Genomic DNA, 20,686 nt, shown 5'->3' with positions numbered 1-20,686 from the left:
CTTTCACACATTTCATCTGTTTTAGTGCATCTGTACCGGACAATAGGATGGGAACCATCCTAGTTTCTACTTGACCATCAAATGAAGGCCGATTCCATCTCAACTAATGATTCAAAGGCAAGTGGCGTGGTTTTGGATATTGATACAATTTTACAATATAATTCAATTCAAATCTCTGTTCACATATATAAAATTAAACAACTGTTACAATACAAAGTGAAACTATGCACCAGTTATACTTTACCAGATTTCACAAATGGTGAGTCTGAGTCAAACTCTTGGGACAACAATTGAATATCATGACTTACATAATCAAGACATGGCGAAATTAAGAAGAATCAATATAAAACAAGCACAAATTTACTCAATTGAGATACTTCTATTACATGAAATTAAAAATCCACAAGATAATTCAATGTTCAATGGTATTGCATGAACCCTTTCCAATTAGCACACAAATGTCTTTAAAATACAACAAAATACTAATACAAGAAATTAAAATCCAAAATCTAAAATGGAGGCAGCTCTCTTGAAGATGCTTGATGACTTAATCTTCAAAGCTACTCCAATCTTTAACAAGGACAGTTCTTCATCCTCATTGATGTTTCTTGCTTTCCTTTTGAGCTGGTTGTAGGATGCACAAAGAAAGTTGAACCTTTTGAGCTGGTTGTAGGATGCATAAAGAAAGATTCAACTGCATAAGTTAGAGTACAAAATGGCAGCAATACAAGACGGCCAAAACATAAAAATAAGAGATCTTATGTATATGCTTGTACGTGTGTGCTAACGGGTTGTTAATGCAAAATATAACTAGCTTTTAGAATCTTTTATGTCAAAAGTATCTAGACTTAGTTAATGTTGGCTAAACCAAGTTTAGACTAGTTTGATCGCATGTTATGCGTGAACTCAAAATTATGCAATCCACTATTGTAGATTGCTAGACTACAATAATGATTTTAAATCTAACAACTAAAGACTACAAACTAGAAATTTCAAAGCATACTAATCTAAACTACCAAACTAGAACAAGAAATGTACCAAAATAACAAACATTTAAGCAAAAACATGCACTCTCTTTCTATAGAACAACTCCTATTAAAAACTAGGTGTATCTACTAATTAACTTATTTTCATCTAAAACTGTTTTTTAGGAAAATATAACTATTTTTGCTACTAAACTATACTAAAAACCACAGAAAATACAATCAAAATCAATACCTAATACAAAATTGCGGACTTTCTCTCTCTAGAATGCAGAAAATCAACCAGTAGCAGTCCGCAAGCTAAAAATAACTATATCCACTAGTTACCAACTAATATTTACCTACAAACTAACTGAAATGAAAGATAATCATCATATCCTAGAAAAACATGATTTAAACTAAAAAAAGTTCAACTTGACTACTAAGATAAATCTACACCAGTAGTAAAACTACCGGAGTGCATTACAATAAGCCAAACTACAAAACCTGAACCCAAGTTTCTAAAAATCAAATCTACTACTAACCTAGTTAGCAAGCATCACTACAGTAACTAGAACAATGGAAATTAGCAGGTTATTAACTAGGAAATATTAAATAATACTAACTCACCATTCTAAATTAACAAACAATAACCTGAGATACTACAACTAAAAGCAAGAAAACTGGACCAACTGCGAAAACACTAGTTGATGGACACGTCCAGCCCTAAAATCCCCACTTTAACATACCTAAAATTAAGTGAAATGACTAAATTCAAACAAAAAAATGACTTATCTATGCTAGATCTCACAAACACTATAAAGAAAATTAAAGATCAATCAGCCCTAATAATAAATTACTGAAATTACTCCTGTTTATACTAATGCACAACACTTAGAACAATGTCAATCTAGAATTTTACTACTTAAACAAGATAAAAATCCAATCTACACTATAATCACTCTAACGCATGAATAATAAATTTTAGACAACAAATAAAAGTAACTAACAAAATACAAGCAACACCTGCCTAAAGCAAGATAAGCACACTAAAACATGATTAATCATTAGTTTTTACTTAAAAACTAATCTAAATAACAAATAATTATCTAATTTACCGACCTATAGCCGTAGTTGAATGAAAAGAGGCTAAGGAACAACATGAGATATGTATGCACTACACTTAAACTAGTAAATACAAAGCACAACAATTCATAGTATTAAATTAGCTACAAATAAGGATTTATAACTATCTTTATATTTAAAAACTAATATAATTTGAGGATAACTATTCATCCTCCATTCTACAATAAAAATTGCAGTCAAAATACAATAAACAACAAACTAATGTGCATACACACTAATATAAAATTAGAAAATGCAGTAAGTAACAACGAACACAATTAAATTGAGCATACATCATCACATCTAACTAGGGTACGTCTAAAAATGAATTAAAATGTAAGATAACTAAAATTCATACAACAAAAAAAAAACATGAACTTCAAGTAAACATAACAGTTCACTACCAGAAATTTATTCTATACTAGTTGGAAACCTATAAAATTACCTAATGAATCCAGCTACTAAACATAAAGTAAATACCATTAACACTTAAACTCTATCAACTTTAGCTAGTTAAATAGTGGTATAATTATGGTCTCTAGCTACGACATGCTAAAACACACAAAATTAAGGCTTGAGAAATTAAGGAATTAAAAGAAACTAAGCTTAAGAGCTACTGACCATGATCAGCAAGCTCCAGCTAGTTAAGAACCACAAAAACCCTATTTGGGCACACTATGTATTACCCAATCTATAACGATGGGCACTAAATCATGAATAATTAATGATGGAAACAAAATGGACTAAAAGAGAACAAATACCAAATGCAGTGGAATGCAACTAGCAACCTAACCAAAGAGCTAGCCGGTGAGCTTCCCAAGCCCAAAACTTAGATAAAACATGATTGCAAATGCAAAATTCTAAAGAAATCAACAAGATTAAACATATATGCACGATTCTAAATCACTACAGTGAAAAACTAAACAAAGTCAGCAAGAAGATGGCTTGAGCTTGCTGGAAAATGTGAAAACAGCAGCTATAACATGAGACCACATGACAGCTCTTTCTATTCTACTCTAATCGACAAATACAACTGACAATAATCAACCTAAGCAAAAATATGAAATGCATACATGAAAGAGGTGACCCAAGCAACGAATTTACAGAAATCTACCCAAAAACAAAAATCCACAGCTAGGGAAACTCGAAAACCCAGCCCTAAACGATGGTATGCAATGAAAATCAACTAATATTTAACGTGAAATGCTAGAAATTAAGAAAACTTACCTAGAAATGGGTGTGGTTCTCTTCAATCCCGAATTAGAGACTTCATACAACCTCTAGAACCCTCCATTGGCTTCCATTCTTCATCCATCGTGCTGGTGCAATAAGTTTTAGAGAGAAAAAGATATTGATGGAAAAGGGGTTACAGTAGGATGAAGCTCCACCAAAGGGGCGTCACCTAGAAACCAGGTGAAGCTTCTTCCTCCTAAGGCTTCACCAAGAGAAACCCAAAACAAAGAGAAAGAGTGCTGCAGTCTGGCTCTTCTTTACCAAAACGAGCTGGGGTTTCCGCCCAGCTCAAAAAATTTCATAAAAATTCCAAGAAAAGTCATATTTTCAAAAATAAGCCTATTTATAAACTCATTTTCCAAAATAATTCTGGAGGGTTTATTTTCTTTACTAAATAATTCATTTTAATCCTATTAAACTTAAACAACTTGTAACAAAAATACAAACCCAAAGAAAAAACATGTTTTGGGAATCAAGGATTTAAATTTAATAAAAAAATATGGGTTCTTTAATAAAAAAAAAGTCAATTTTGACTGGTTTACACATAATTTCTTTGTTTAGCTTGGATCAAATTCAAACAATGACTCTTTGAACCCTAACCAAACACAAACATTAAATCACATAAAAATTTCATGAAAATAATAATTAAAAATTGATTAATCTCGTGCATTATCACCAGGAATCTAAGATGACCTATATAACACATTTTCTTACTTTTGATTAAACTTTGTGAATGTGTATCTTTGTGACAGAACGACAACTATCCCTTTGGTTAAGCCTAGGCATCGGGCATAACGAGTCGGGCTTGGGCTAACACGACATCTAAAACTTGGGCTCGGACCCGGCTGGACTAAAAAAAACCGAGCTTGGGCTCGGCTCGATTACGTTTTTCTGGACCCAAACCCGGCCCCGAGTCGGGCCGAGTACCAAGTACTTGGTGGCAGCCCGGCCCCATGCCCAAGCTTACCTTTGGTGCTCCAACCTGACAAGTCTCCATATGTTTCAAACTCATTTATTGTCCACAACAATGCTCCATGGATTGAAAATTTTCCTTATTTGACATGTAATACTTTCTCATTCCATTCCACATTATCAGCAAGTCATCAACCATGGCTGTAAAAGTACATCTATTGTGTTTTTCCATGATTTGGGCCCAAAACCTAACAAGATAATAATGTCAAAGGTCGTTTCATATTAACCCATGGCGGTAAGTTATACATAAACACTAAACAAGCCACAGACGGTATGTTGTACTCAAATTTCTAAATGGATTAAAACCATCATTTGCTAAACCTAGTCTAGCATTACAACTATCTGCTGCAAATGTTGGATGTGACACATCAAATGATTTCCATGCATAGGTTGTGGAAATACAGCAATCAACAATTCTAATATCACCCAAAAGCCTTGTTACTCGACCCGTATAGACACTTGATGTGAATTAAACACGAGAAATGACAACTTTGTGTAGTGCATAGCTCTTGGATAAGCTCTTTGTTGGCTTCCTCTAGAAACTTCACAAACTCAAGTTCTATTTCAAGGTGGCTTTCTGGTTCATTTGTATCAACACCTAATGAGATAGATTTAGTGTCCATTTCTTGACAATCATCCATAATGAGCTCATTAATCTTGTCAACATTAATGTTTGAAGCTTCTTCTATATGGTTTGCTGCTAGCTTTATACTTTCACCATGGTCATACCACCTCGTATAGCTTCCAATCAAACCGTTGCAGACCACATGATCTAAAACAATTACTATACACTCTAGTATGCAATTACTACATTTTCAACAAGGACATTTAATCTTTCCATCAACAAATGCATTATTCCTTTTTGGAAAGTTCTTAAAATCATGCACTCTAGTAAAAAATGTTAAGTCTGTCCTACATAGAACCACAAAATGATATAATTAGTCTAGTGTTCCATATTAACATAATAATATGACAAATACTTATCTTTTGCTATCTAACTTCTGTCTACCATTATATGCAAACAACGTCACGGCCCAAATTCCATGTTCCATGTTCATGATATATATATATATATATATATATATATATATGATTTCTTCCATTAACAAACCCACAGAAACGTAGAATATGGATTTTTCAATGACTCCAATTAAAGTCATAAAGACAAGAAGAAGCTGTTGAAATGTTAAACAACAAGGAGAAAGAAATGCTAGTCATATGGATGTAAAGTTTCTAGATCCTTACTCAAGGACACTAAGACGCACTTTGATACACTCAAGAAACATATTGCAGTTTTATAGAAACATCAACTCCTTCTATACTTTTAATTAAGTATAGACTATGTTCATCAAACACTGGCTAGAACATAGGTAAAAAACGACACATCTAAGGTAGAAAGTTCTTGCATAACTATATACAGATGCAAAATTATATTCCAAATGATAAGGCTTTACACTTTGAAGCATGTAACAAATACAATATTAATGAAAACCTCCTTAATCATTACTTTTGTTGTTTGGGCTGCTAATATGTGCATGTACTCAGATCTGAACTCTACCATATTGCTCTCTCTTTCTCTTTATGTATATATATGTACATGTGTGTGTGTGTGTGTGTGAGAGAGAGAGAGGGTGATAAAACTGATTGTGTATGCCACTTTGCTAGGATGCACGACTAACTAATGCATCTATAAGATCACATGATTTTTTTCTACTTGATTATTCTTTAATCAGTTCTTCAATAGTTATGTTATTTAATCAGTATATAATGTTTATCATGTTCCACTAAAACAAAAATAAGTTTATCAATAGTCAAATAGCAAAAAGCAATTGTTTTGTAAATTTTTAGTCAGCCGTGAACCCAATTCCCTTAATAAGCCAAAACTTTTACATTTGTAGGAAGAGAGGTTGTAAATGATTAAGATGACATTACAATAAAAGATAAAACAATGTCCTACCTTGTGTATTTCTTTAGGTACATTGAAGGATAGAGTAGTGTTTGATGGGTACATGCATGGGGATATGAATGTGTTGATTTTTCAGTTTCAATCTTATATCTGATTTGCATGAGAAGAGGAGTGATGAAGATGCTTATATGGCTATGGTTTGTATACACATATATGTGGGGTCTCACATTTGAGTTATATCATAATGCTCATTCATTTAATCAAGTGGAGAAGCATACATACCGATAAGAGAAAGTCTATGTGTCTCCAACATGATGAACATGTATATAGAGCATTTTATAGATTCTGAAATAGTTCATGAAGAAATCCAAATAGATTATCAAAGTATATCAGATTCACATTTCAACAATGCAACTTGCCATTGGCCTGCCACTTATAACCATTTCAAAACGTGAACCTGATTTTGACTTGAAATATTTTAGAAAACTACAGAAAACACCTTGACTTGCTTAAGTACTTTTATTTTTTAGGATGTAGCCATGATTGAGTTTTAGACAGATGATGTGCCGCAAAGAGAGATGATGGACTATCCTCTTCTAGCCAAATGAAGGTGTGTTATGCACCTTTAGGTATAAAAGTATATGGAAAAGTGCTTCAAAACTTGAGATGTTGGCTTTAAAGTGTCTTCATATGAATTCCTTCTCGATGGGCTTCAACATTGATGGACTCCACAAAAAAAATTCATTCCTTTTTCCTGTGACATCACACTTGTAACTAGTATTGGCTTTAGCTTTACTCAAGCTAGGCACTCATATTTGTAGCTAGTCCAAGACCAATTCTTAGATCTAAAATTTCATGAACTAGTGTCCCTCAGACAAAAAATTTCTAGCCCCATCATAGGTCAGCTACATAAGACTGACTTTTGTAATCTGATTTTGCTTCACCAAATGTTAATTATGTGAAACTAATGCAACTTTCTACGAATAGTCCAATGCATACAAATTACTGGCTCAATCTGTTCCCAACAAGTCCTTGACATTTTGTTGTGCATTCCCCTCCTGTGGTCATGTATAGAAAAACATGGAGACAAAAAATCTTGTAACCTATTTAGTTTTAAGGCAACAACTACCTGTGGCACAATTGAAGTTGCAGAGACTTGATGCTCATATTGGTGTCATCAAAGCAAACAAGAAGTAGAAGATGAGAGCCCTATGGGAAAGATAACAAAAAAAAAGGCGAATATGCATTAAAAAGATTTTATGAAGGTGGACTTGTAGTAAGGGTTGAGACACATGATTTTGCTTACAGCAAAACAGGAAGTACCAAGAAAATAATTTAGTTGTTCCATATCTTTCACTAAAAATTCCTTTTCAAGTTGAGAGATAAAAGTCTAAATCAAGGTGGGGAAGCTACCCGTGAGAACCATATCATCAACATAAATTAATCACTTAACTGTTGAAACCATTCTCTAGATACTTCCTTGAGTCCATATAATATTTTTCAAAGACAACAAATATGATGGTGGATTTTCCCCCCTCACCTCATGCATTGAAAGAACTCAAATAAAAAAAAGATGATTCAACCTCAGACCTTTTTGAATGTAGCAGACAATAGCGGAGCTCGAAAATTGATGTGTATTCGAATCATAGGAGCTAGTAATTACCGATATGCTTATATCGGTGACGTTATTGTTTCTGTAATCAAAGAAGCAGTGCCGCGGTAGTGTCACCTTGACGTGGTGGAAGTCATCAGTTCGAGCTTGATTATCCCTAAACCCAATGCGAGTTTTTTTATTTTGACTTGCTCACCCACCGTGATCGAATGAGATAAGAGGCTCATGGGATTGACGTGAGAGGGTAGGAATGGCTATATTGCTGAGAGCGAACTTCATGCCTGTGAAGATGCGAACTACCTGCACCTAGACAGAAAGACCCTATGAAGCTTTACTGTTCCCTGGGATTGGCTTTGTGTCTTTACTGCACAGCTTAGGTGAAAGGCGAAGAAGGCCTCCTTCCGGGGGGCAGGGCGAACCATCAGTGAGATACCACTCTAGAAGAGCTAGAATTCTAACATTGTGCCAGGACCTACAGGCCAAGGGACAGTCTCAGGCCTTATTGAATCAAATCATAACGAATCATTGAGAAGAAACTTGTTTAGAAACATAAGGGAGGAATAAGAATAATAAGATTCTCGTAGTTCATTTGATCTAAACTTTGTGGAGTGAAAAAGGCACTAGACTGGGATTTGCGCGGAAGACACCCCCCGATAAGATCCATAACTGACTTGTTTTGGGTGTTGAGCTATATAGACCGTTTCATGAAGTAATCCCTGAAGGAAAACATTTTTGACATCTAATTGTCTAATGTTTCATTTGAAAATAGTGGCAATGAAAAGCACAAGCCATATAGTGGTTGGTCAAATGATTCCTTCTTCTTGGGCGAAGCCTCGGGCAACTAAGCAAGCTTTTAACGGATCTAGACTTCAATCAACATTAAGTTTAGTTTTAAACATTAAGTTTAGTTTTAAAGACCCATTTAGATCCAACTATGTTCGTGGAAGGCTCTCTTCAAACAAGTACCCATGTATTATTGGACCGTAAGACACTTATTTCTTCTTCCATAACCGATCTCCATCCATCATACTTTAGAGCTTGTCGCCCTTTTAGGATCTTTAGGAATACCAGAATATATAATATGCACGTTGGCATACTTGGGTTGGGTTTATTGACCCCAACCATATCTCAGGTAACCATCATTCGGGTTCCCATGGAGGTTGATGGATTGGACATTGGTGGTGCCATATTGGGAAATAGTGACATTATTTTCTTGATTTTCTTCACTATTTAAAATTGGTAGAGATGGTAGAGATGAATAACGTTGCACAATGCTTGGTTGCTTAGGCAGCTGATCATTTTGATGAGTATTGGTGTCAAGAAATTGAACATGTGGCACACTTTGGTGTGGATCTTCACATACATTTAATCGTGGATCTAATGTAGATCTAGATCGAAATTCAAGATGATCCAAAAGTGGTGCAATCTCATTATTTGAAATTTTCACATCAGTGAAGGATGACTTTCCATGGTGTCATCTTTATAAAGTGAGGATGGGTCCTTGAATGAAAAAAAAACTTTTATAAAAAAAAATTGCCTTGATATATATAGATGCCTGAAATTAGGGTTGAAATATATATGGAGAGTGCTAGAATCGATAAAAACACACAAAACAGATCTTGAATCAGACTTGTTGCTGCCATATCCTCTCAAATAAGGGAGCACCTACTGCCAAAAATGCACAAGGTGGAACACTCCGGAGTCCTTTTTAAATAACACATAGAGAGGTGATTTCGTAGATAATGTTGAGGTGGGAGCCTATTTATGAGAAAAACTATAGTTGAGAGACTTCAAGGGCATCATCACCCTTTTTGCATGATGTAAGCATATGAGTGAAATGAAAACCTCCTTTTAGGGATACCACGACAAAGACATCAACAAGAGTAGATCATATCTCTTAAGAAGAGTTGAGTCCTACAACCAATCCAAGAAATGTTTTCCGATAGTGTTATGGTAATCCATCCCTTGATTAGGCAATCAGATCGACGCCAGGATTCATATTTAAGATTGGAGATCAACTTCTACGGATCAGCAATATTTTTTGATGGAACTGGGGTCAAACTAGTTAAGAACCCCTCTAAGTCTTGGCTTTCAATAAGAGCCAGGACTTGCGTCTTCCATAATAGAAAATTGTTGTGTCAACTTCAAAGAGGCAAAGTTGGATACGATCAAATTCAGGGGGAATAAAAAGCACTCATAGATGATGCTCCTGAGCAGTCACCAAACGACGACCCTGGGCTCTGATACCGTAAAGAAAAAGAAAAGCAAGGGGAAAGAAAAATAAACGCACAATATTATGTGGTTCGGTTTAATAGAACTTACGTCCACCACCAAAAAGAAATCACTTTCTTTCTTATTTGGCTTAATACAATTTATATGGTAGCATGTAACTGATCGGGAGATTTTATGCGATAATGCAGGAAATAGTATCTTTCCTTTCAGTGGTTCCTTTGTCTCCTCCTTGTACCACTATTTTCAGTTTGAGAATCCATGTTTGATTTTCGCTGATTATGAATGTCGCATAACAGGTGAGGATTCGAATTTGAATTAGTCTTGCCATCACCATTAGTCGTGCCTTGCCATGACTACAACCGACAGCCCATTTAGAACGATCTGATCTGATTTCCTTAACATGGTAGGTGTACTGATAAAAGGAAACAAACTTTATTAGGCAAGTACTGTAAATAACGGCTGGAGTTCCTCGCCCTTAGCATGTTGGAAGTACAAAACATGAGGAATGCATGAAGATGCAGTCCTCTTACATACCATATCCTATCTTTCTTACTACCACGCTCCTATCTTTGCTATGTCTCTTCCTACTACACTCTACGCTTTTGCTCAGGACAACTCTCATGAGTAAACAAAATACATTGATTAAAGACGCTGCACTCTCACTGATCTCTCTAGCTGGAAGGCTCTGGGGTGCTGGCAGGGGCGTAACCTGCAGATACAAAGGCAACACAAATCGGAATCAGACTCGTCCAAAATAGAGGAGCTAGACACAGGTGGCAGTCCTTAAGATTTAGCAGAAACGTTGAATCATAGATACAGGCTTAATTATTACCTTGGCAGGCAGGAGGAGGAACAAGGTTGCACTTGCGAGGGAGGGCCATGGCCAGCTTGGGGTCGACGCCGAAGGAAGGGAGAAGTGCAGAGTCCTTGTAGCTGCACAGGCAGTTCAAGTCCGCCCTCTTGATCGCATTGCAGCAATCAGAGCTCGGGGGCGACGGCGACGGACCCCTGATGGCCGGAAGGCACCCGTAGAACTCCCCCGCCTCCATACTGCAGATGGTAAAAGCTGCCGTGCTAGCAACCAGCCAGCCGAGAGCCACCACCATTATTAATAGCGAAGCCTTTGCCATCTTCTTCTCTTAATTTCCTCGCTCTTCACTTGCTTGATGCACTTGCACCGCTCCATTCAGGTTTATATAGACGCCATCGTAAGGATTGGGCCCCGTCTCCTGTCGTATTTTCACCTGCACCACCGTGTTTTAATTTCCCCGTTCTCTTATCTTTTTTTTTTTCCCCCTATTTTATGATCGCCGTCTGATCAAGTGCGAGTCGTCAGTTTCATCTTGACCCGCATGTGTACATGGATGGAAGCGGGTCTGAACTCGGACGGGCCACTGATTAATTAGCTGGATAGATAAGCAACCATTATAGGTGGAGAAAACATGCCAACAGAAAAAGGTGTTGGTGAAGGTGAAGTCTTCAAAGTCTAAGCCAAATACCAGTCTCAGCCGCATAGCACAAGTTGGATGGTATTGTGGTTGAAATTTAAGGGGTTTGAGGTTCAAAACTTGTAGCCGCTGTGTGGGTTACTTCCTCTGAGTTGCTAAAAGTAGCGCGTGAGACATTGAGTTGCTAAAAGTAGCGCGTGAGACATTGGAGTTGAAAGTTATACTATAAGTCTTCCTACACCTTCAAGCAAGCCCGAATTTAAATTTTTGAGACATAAGGATATGGTCATAAATAAGGATATGGTCATTAGGGTTTTACGCCAAAAGCTGTTTGCCTTAGACAAAAAAAAAAAAAAAAATATAAGCCAAATACCTGGCACTCTTTAATTAACTCTAGCTTTTCTATTGCCAACTACTTGGTTGGCCTTAACTAAGAAGGTTCATAGCAAAAGCAAAAGTTATCTTTGTTGCCTTAAAAAGGGAGCAACGCCCTTAGGTGGCTTCGCCCTTCAATGTTCTTTTTCATCATAATTGTATAAAGGGGACATTCTATCCTAATTAAAGCGAAACAATTTCATAAAAGAAGAGCAGCGGTTGCCTTTTCTTTATTCTCATAAAAGGTTCTCGGTACCGGAACAATGTAACGAAGGGCATCCTCGGCATCTCAGTAAAGATGCTTCCATTTGCAGCTAAAAAGGTGGTAGAAGCTTCGCCTATTTCCTAGGACTGAGCAGACTGCAGCCCGCAGTTCAATGATTGTCAGAATGTGGATTAGCTTTCTTACAAACTTAGAGTTTAATTTTCGATAGCGAAAAACTTGAAACTAGTGGAAATCATTGGTGGAACATTTGCCGCACGCCAGCGTTTGGAATTAGTGGAAAACTGGTGCAGCACGTTACTTTGTTTTTGTGAAGGGTTTTGAGATAAATATGTAAGGGTTTTAAAAATGGGTAAAGATTGAACCACCACCAACTTACTTTAGTGACATTTACTCTAATAACTAAGTGAGCTGGTTTGCGCTCTCAAATTCATTCGGGAAGCCTCGGTCGTATTGTGGTGTCTGTGTTTTTGTTTTGGAACCACCGCCAACTTTACGTCTACTCACTGATCGGGAGCCGTCTAACAGTCGGACCGATAGCTTTGTAACTTCAAAAAATTAGAAAAAAGGTGGCATCGATTGTCTTATTTGAATCTTGGAAACGACGATTGGCGGCAGATTTTCTTTTGTGAAGGAAGGCCTCCCTGATACTGTGACTCCACGCATCTGACCTCCATCTCGCTTGCATATGTTAATTGCTTATAAATCTATTTCTTCTTTTCACACCGCAATTGGTGGTCATTTGATCCATTCAACCAAATTAGAACGCCCTCCATAGCATCACTATTATCGGCTATTTTCCAATTTTTTAAATTCAAAATATTGTTAATAAGCATTTGCAAATGTTTTAATAGAAAATATGTTCCTTTTTCCAATCCCGTGTCCGTTCGCTTTGCACATCCACAGACTCATTCTGACTGCACTGCTTTGGAAACAGTTAGTAGTAGTAGTAGTTGGAAATTGAATTGAATACAGCCAAGGAACTCAACATTCCGATGCTGTATTTTAACCATTTATGTCCCATCTAGTGATGGAAAGCTTTGGATTTGCCTGGACTTCTAACCCAACTAAGAATGAATCTTCACTACCCACTCTTTTAAGAACATTTACTTCATCCCTTTTCGGCAAACTATTTCCATCTCCCTCGCAATAACAAAATATGCTTTTAGGTATGACTGAACAAAAGTATGTTTTTAGGAATGACCCAAAATCGTGCCTTAAAAATATGGGTGGCTAAGTCTAACAATCACCCGGCCATTCCTAAAATGTTCATAAAAAAAAAAAAAAAGACAATCCTAAACACTTTTAGAAATAGCCGCCGTTGTTCCTAATAAAGATTCACTAATTTAAACAAGCGTTGATAAACGATTAAGCCTAGTTGAACATCACATTCAATGCATATGCTAAACACATAATGAACATCACAGCTAGCATGGTTTGAACCTATCAATGTGCAGTCGCATGTTCACAAGTACATGCATCCACTCCTTAGTACAGGAATCTAGATCTCAAACATTATCCAGAGCAGTAATTTCACAAAAGCACCAGCACAACACCTAGCGATGGATGTATATGTCTCAAGTGAACCAGATCTATATCCAAGTTTATTTGCAATTTAATCATACGATCAAGAATATGTAAGCTGGTGTATGTTCTACGAATTAGAACCAGATTAATTAGATATAATTCAAACTTAATAAGATACATGCCCATATTCACCAAAATGTTTTAAGTATGATTTATACACTCAAAATTATCTTTGACTTGAATTTATAACTAGCAAAATGGAACACAATAGAGACCATTGAAATCCATGTAATTTAATCATATAAACCAAACTAATTTGGATCTAGATCCAAATAATATTTAAAGCAATGAAAATATGTAATTTCTATATAAGTTATATATATATAAGCATATAGAACATTATAATTACAACTGCATAATGTATATGTTTAACGGACTAGATCCAGATCCATAATTGTTTAAAGAAATTAACTATCGTAAAACAAGTCATATTCAAATTCAAGTATTTCTTCAAAACTCAAACAATTGGAACAATTTGGGAATCTATTTACAACAACTAAACTGCAAATTTTAAATGAGTAGAAATTAGAATTGTGTTGGATCCAAAACACTTTGAACACCAAATCCAAAACCAATAACCATACTACCAGGTTCAGTTTCCCTTTTTGGAGAATTATATCTTTTAAAAGAAGATTTAACTGTATCCAAAACCATTCATAAAAGCATTTACATCTCTCTCTCTCTCGCTCTTCCCCCACAAACAATTTGGATCCGAACCAAAACCTCTTTTTAATTTCTAAATATGTTTATATACAAATATTTTAATAGTTGGATCCATATCAAAAATATATTTTTAACAATTAAATTTTGTTTGAAAGTAAGTTGGATCAAACCCAAATTTAATGTAAACTTACTTTTAATAATTAAATATATCTTCGAATAATTTGGAATGATATGTAAATCTCTTTTTTTTCATGCAATTGAATACTTTCTAAACAAGATAGATTGACATTGAGTCCATTTTCCATAACTGAAATTCATATTTTTCTAAACCAAATGGACCCAAGTTTGTTTCCAGATAAATTTGAGTCTACAATCATTCGTTTGCAACCACCAAGTTATTCAATTGTCAAATTGTGATGAATTAAATTGTTAAATTGTCATTAAGTGAGTTTTAAGATGTCAAGAAACACGTGCAACAATTTAGGGAAAGAAAGTTGGTTTGAAAGTTTAAAGGAGAGTTAAATATTGTTACAGAAAACCAGTCCAAGAACCTTTCTTTAGAATTTTACAAACTTAACACAAGGCATAATGAATTTCTGAATCTCAACTCTATCTCCAAAATTCATAAACATACAAGTATCTAGAAACTGCAAAAGGAAGAGTTGGAAACCTTTTTCGAAAAGACTTTTATGAAAAACGTATGCCGACATGAATTCTCCAAACTTTTGAAGCATGTAACTTTTCGAAATTGCAAAACTGAGTGTTCGAAGACCTCTTTTTTAAAAGCAAAATCTTGAAAGAGAGACCGATTAACACTTTATAATTATAACAACTTTTTTGAAACGTGATAGGAAATTAATGGCATGATTTGAAAACTTTCTTTAAACTTATATAAAGAAATCGTTTCTACACCCCACCCATTCTTTTATTTATTTATTTGTTTAGAGGCTGAGCAAATAAATCTCTGCCACCTCCTCCCAGCAGGGCAAAGATTGGCTTTAGCTGAGTTATATATATCTATATAGATATATATAAATTGAATGGTGACTTTTGTCTTTTAAAGTCATACAACTATCTAACCAAGACCATATGATCTAGCAGTATATGATCTAGCAGTAAAGAAGAAAAAAGAAAAAAAAAGTGATGGACATTGTTATTATTTAATATCAGTTTCCATATTTTTTTTTTATGTTTTTCTCTCAACTATTTATGTGCATCAGATCGACGATCTTTCACATCAGATGGCTGAGCAAATAAATCTCTGCCACCCCCATTAGATGGTTGAGTAACTCTAAAGTCACTATTCACACACACTCTCTCTCTCTTTATATATATATATATATATATATATATATTCATCATTACATAAAAAATATTGAAAGATTAAACAACCACTAGGAATGATAGTTATGGATGCCGTGAGATTTAGCTAGACAAGGTCAAACCCACATACATCTTTATAGAGAACTCACGATTTGGCAAATGCATCATGCTACCACATGTATAGTATTATTACTACATGCAGCGGATCATATTAGGTTATGTAGCACATCACAATCACTCCAACCATGTTTAGAAAAGAAAGATTTTTGATAAAGTGTTTGTAGATAATCCCGTTTGGAACGATATACACATCATGTTCATCATCAGTACATTCATATATGCACGCAGAGGAAGAAATGAAATACAACATCGACTAAATTCATGCAAAAAAGAGAGGCAAAACCGTACGTAGGCTGAAATACTTTATATAAGTATGAGATAGAAAAAACAAAAGAGGCAACAATGTACAGCTGCTCAGTGCACAACCAATCATGAAAGAGAGATGAGAAGAATGCAAAAAGTGATCAATAGAGGAAACCCTTACTATTTTTTTAAAAAACGTGGGACATCCTCGGAACCATTGGCAACTTTTGGGGGAAAATAAATATATTGCTAATATGATAGTTTCTTCTTCGTCTTCTTCCTTTTTTTATTTAAGAAAAACAGCATAAAAAAAGCGACAGGGTTTATATCGTGTCTCCCTAAAAGCAAAATTTTATCCTCGAAATTTAAATGGTTGTCGAATAAGTAAACATAATATTATGAAAAATCAAATCTGTATCTCTTCGCAACAACTTATATATATATATATGTTTATGTTTTTTCAAAAACAAGTTGGATAAAAATATTTCAGCATTTGAATAACTATTATATATATATACAAGTTGGACGATATCTGGATATACTTTCAACAATTAGATTTACATTTCGATGATAAATCGAGTCCAAATCAAATATGTGCCAAATATAATTGAAACTGAAAATCAATTCAACCTTGCTATCATTTTTTTAATTAAAGAAGTTAGACAAATATCAACAATAATTTCTCTAAAATTTCAAGTTTAAGCTGAAGTTATCAAATTATAAACCTTTCTTTGTCAAAATTCGAATTGATAAATATAGTAACATGCAATTTTAAAGTAGAGAATCTTGCTGCAAATAAAAAGAAAAACAACTTTACGTCTGCAGAGAACATATTTAGGAACACCTTTTCTGAAAACTTGAAAACCCAAAATAAGACAGAACTGTGAAACCTTATTTTCAGGATTTATAAACTTATAAGTCTTTCTCAAATTGCAATATATAGGGGAAAAAACTAACTTTTGCAAATATTTTCCTTAAAAAATGAAACAAGTAAAAGCATTAAAAATTTTAATCGCAAATATGATAAAACATTATGGTCTCTCCTTTCCAACCTAAATCTGTTTAGGTTTAAAAATATGGTGAAAACCTTCTAAGACAGTGTGAAAATTTAGGTGAAAAGAAAATTTATCATTACGAGAAACTCTGATAAAGAAATGACACTAATTTAGAAATGCAAATGCCTATTGAAGTGAGTAAACAACAACATCTTAAAAAACGCAGTTTTTTTTTTTTCTTGGACTTGTTGGTGGCAACATAGGAAATATGAGTGACTGTTGGAAAAAATAATGAAATATTAGCTACAAACTAACATATCAAAAATTGGTTGGGCTTTGAGAACAATTTTTGATCACTTTTTCTTTTTACAATAAGGATCCAAACATGGTCAACGTTGAATTGAAATTTGCATGTGGCGTGTCTACCCATACTAGTTCTGTATAGTTTGATTGATTGGACTTTTTAGAAGTAGCCAAACATTTTTTGCTTAAGCTATTGAATACACAATAAGAAACAGCAGGGCAAAGAAACGTCTGAAAATTTTTTCATAGGAACACATTGAAATGTTTGAAAGCAAGGTTAAAAAAGCAGGAGAAAAATAGTAATAAAATTTTATGTAGGCACATGTTGAGGTAGCCCGACCCATGATGTGCCACGTTTGGGTTGGTTATTTGACACTTGCACCGGTCTAATTAAAAAAATTTGCCCGGCTGGGCTGGCCGGAGTTGGGTATTGGAGGCCTGATTTGGCCCGTTACATGGCTCCACTTTGTTTATTTTGCTCTTTCTCTCTCCCTCTCTCTTATTTTAAAACATTTGGTGTATCGTTGATGACTCCCTTAGAAATTCTTCATGTGTCGCTGATGACACTCTTATAAACTCTTCATGTGTCACCGATGGCACTCTTAGAAACCCTTGGCATGTCATTAAAGGTTTGAGATATTAAAATATGAAATATTAAAGGTTTCAAATATAGGTGGGCATCAAAATGGGTATCTGAATGGTATAAAGTTGATGGTTGGACCCAGCCCGATTATTAAGTAGGCTGGGCTTTGGCTGCCAACAAGGACTTCAAGCCAGCCTGAGCCAGACTTTGTAGAGCCTAGGACCATCCCGGCCCGGCCTGATGCCCAGCCTTACTTATTTATGTGAGAGGAGCTTGAAAAATGGTAAAAACAGAGTATGCGCTCAGGAATACTGAACAGAGCAAAAGTTGAATGAGAAAGCCCTAATCGTCATTACTCGAATGGTGGCCTTGTATATACAATTCTGTTACAAATCAACGGTAGAGATAAGAGATTTAAAAAATACAGATATACCCACAAGATTTTACACTTTTGTACACTTTGTATACGCTTTTTAGACATTTCTGTTACTGCAAAACAGGCAAGGTGATTCTCGCGTGCAGGCATCCATTACAGAGTCTGAACCTGACCTGGAAAGAGGCTTCATACACAACACGTTTTCAGAATTGCTTCAACACTCCTCCTTCAAACTGAGCATGCAGATCACAAATGCTCAGTTTGGACTTCAACGACTGAAATTGATCTTTTAGCAGTGCCTTTGTAAACAAGTCAGCTAGCTGACATCGTGAGGGAACAAAACTAGTGGAAATGGTTTTATTTTTTTATCAAGTCACGAACAAGGTGGCAATCGAGTTCAATATGCTTTGTTCTTTCGTGCAGTACCGGATTAGCAGCAATTTGTATGGCTGGTTTGTTGTCACAAAGTAAGTCCACCGGTTGTGGGTGATTCACCTGAAAATCTGAAAGCAGATATTTCAACCATAAGATTTCACAACTAGTGTCTGCCATGGAGCGATATTCCGCTTCAGCAGATGACCTTGACACAGTACGCTGCATCTTAGATTTCCATGAAATTAAGCTGCCTCCTAAGAAGATGCAATAGCCTGTTATAGACCTCCTTGTCTCTTTACAAGCACCCCAATCAGCATCACAATATGCAGTGAGTTGAAAGTCTTCATTTGATGGAAACCACAGTCCTTGGCCACGACTTTGTTTTAGATACTTTAACACCCTCAAAGCTGCTTTGTAGTGTGCAACGGAAGGTTGTTGCATATACCTACTAAGAGTATGTACTGCAAAAGTAATATCAGGTCTGGTTATGGTTAAGTAAATTAACCTTCCTACCAGACGTCGATAGGCCGTTGGATCCTTTAGCAACTCACCACCATCCACTGATAAATCTTTTCTATGCTCCATTGGAACTTCAACTGGTTTTGCATTAATTAACCCCACCTCATCCAAGACATCGCATGTGTATTTTCGTTGGGACAAGAATATCCCTTTCTTCGATCTTGCCAATTCTAGCCCAAGGAAATATTTCACGATGCCTAAATCCTTCATTTTAAAGTGTTCACTTAAGTATTTCTTGAATTTTTCAATCTTCTCCAAGTGGTTCCCAGCGATTATGAGATAGTCTACATAGACAAGCACTGCCATGATTGTATTCTCCTTTTTGAAGATGAAAAGTGAGTGATCACACTTTGACTGAGCAAAGCCAAAAGCTAGCAATACTTCTGAAAACCTTGCAAACCAATTTCTAGGGGCTTGTTTTAGCCCATAAAGTGATTTTTTTAGTTTGCATACTCGTGTGTCTCTACCATCTCCATATCCGGGAGGAAGTGACATATAAATTTCTTCATCCAGGCTGCCATTCAAGAAAGCATTGTAGACGTCCATTTGGTGAAGAATCCAGTTACACTTGGCTGCAATTGCTAGAAGACATCAGACTGTAACTAACTTTGCAACAGGTGCATATGTTTCATTGTAATCTATACCTTCAACTTGTGCATACCCTTTGGCAACTAACCTTGCCTTGAATCTTTCAACATCACCATTTGCTTTGTATTTGATGCGGTAAACCCACTTGCAGCCTATGGATTTAATACCATTTGGAGGTTCAACTAGATCCCAAGTTTTATTAGCTTCTAATGCTTCAATTCCAGTTTGCATTGCCATTCTCCAATTTGGATCGAGCTCAGCTTGGCTATAGGATGTGGGTTCTAGAAGATGTGAAATGTTTAACAAGTATGCCTTATGAGCTGAAGAGAAAGCTGAAAAAGAGAGAACTTGTGAAAGAGAATACCTGGACGAGGACTTCTTTCCAGTAGATGAAAGGCTGGGTCCATCTTGAGTGGCCAATCCACAGTAATACTCTTTTAATAGAACGGAAGGTCTAGGCTTGCGGGTTGATCTTCTGAGCATATTTGGCTGAAGTGTAACTGTTGGGTCAACTGTTTTAGCAAGAGGCTCAGAGGTTTCAATGAAGTTTGGTTCTGTTTCAAAGTTGTTTGTGGTTGATGTCAAATTGTCAACAGGTTCATGGCTCAATGAATCATGATTTTCTGCAGTCAAGGGGTCCACCTGAACTTCATCACTTGCATAAGAGTATCTACTTTCAGCAGCATGAGTCTCATTAATTGGCAATGGAATAACTGAAGTTTGTGGGCTAGTTCTTATTGATTTAAATGGGAACTCAGTTTCATTGAAAAATACATCTCTACTAGCAGAAATTTTTCCAGTCTCAAGATTATACACCTTATATGCTTTTTGACTAAAAGCATAGCCTAAAAAAACACATCTGTGTGATCTTTGGTCAAATTTAGATTTGGGATTTGGTTCTTTTGCAAAACATAAACAACCAA

General features: G+C 35.6%; 2 protein-coding genes and 1 long non-coding RNA gene across 3 annotated transcripts; all 3 read right to left on the bottom strand.

The window, feature by feature from the left end:
• Positions 1–359: 359 nt before the first annotated feature.
• On the bottom strand, positions 360–3,564 carry LOC116252716 (uncharacterized). Its single transcript, XR_004172279.2, has 2 exons — positions 3,315–3,564; positions 360–663 (listed from the first exon to the last, which is right to left on the bottom strand). It is a non-coding gene; the product is annotated as an uncharacterized LOC116252716 (long non-coding RNA).
• A 6,943-nt stretch (positions 3,565–10,507) lies between these two features.
• On the bottom strand, positions 10,508–11,185 carry LOC116245952 (putative lipid-transfer protein DIR1). Its single transcript, XM_031617590.2, has 2 exons — positions 10,875–11,185; positions 10,508–10,751 (listed from the first exon to the last, which is right to left on the bottom strand). Exons 1-2 carry the CDS (start codon positions 11,170–11,172, stop codon positions 10,714–10,716), a joined length of 336 nt encoding a protein of 111 aa, XP_031473450.1. The 5' UTR covers positions 11,173–11,185; the 3' UTR covers positions 10,508–10,713.
• A 7,299-nt stretch (positions 11,186–18,484) lies between these two features.
• On the bottom strand, positions 18,485–19,721 carry LOC116246942 (uncharacterized mitochondrial protein AtMg00810-like). Its single transcript, XM_031618866.1, has 2 exons — positions 18,708–19,721; positions 18,485–18,601 (listed from the first exon to the last, which is right to left on the bottom strand). Exons 1-2 carry the CDS (start codon positions 19,719–19,721, stop codon positions 18,485–18,487), a joined length of 1,131 nt encoding a protein of 376 aa, XP_031474726.1.
• Positions 19,722–20,686: the final 965 nt, after the last annotated feature.

This window comes from Nymphaea colorata, chromosome 1 (genome assembly GCF_008831285.2).
Source record: "Nymphaea colorata isolate Beijing-Zhang1983 chromosome 1, ASM883128v2, whole genome shotgun sequence".
NCBI lineage: Eukaryota > Viridiplantae > Streptophyta > Magnoliopsida > Nymphaeales > Nymphaeaceae > Nymphaea > Nymphaea colorata.
Note: the sequence above shows the minus strand (reverse complement) of the source record. Positions and strands in the feature narration are given on the sequence as shown.

What these genes read in the sequence shown, in the direction of transcription:
- LOC116245952 (XM_031617590.2), bottom strand. Translation starts at nt 11,172, where the DNA reads ATGGCAAAGGCTTCGCTATTAATAATGGTGGTGGCTCTCGGCTGGCTG. An exon ending in TCCTCCTCCTGCCTGCCAAG is followed by an intron (nt 10,752 to 10,874) that starts GTAATAATTAAG and finishes TTGTATCTGCAG; the next exon opens with GTTACGCCCCTGCCAGCACC.
- LOC116246942 (XM_031618866.1), bottom strand. Translation starts at nt 19,721, where the DNA reads ATGGACGTCTACAATGCTTTCTTGAATGGCAGCCTGGATGAAGAAATT. An exon ending in TACAAATTGCTGCTAATCCG is followed by an intron (nt 18,602 to 18,707) that starts GTACTGCACGAA and finishes TCACGATGTCAG; the next exon opens with CTAGCTGACTTGTTTACAAA.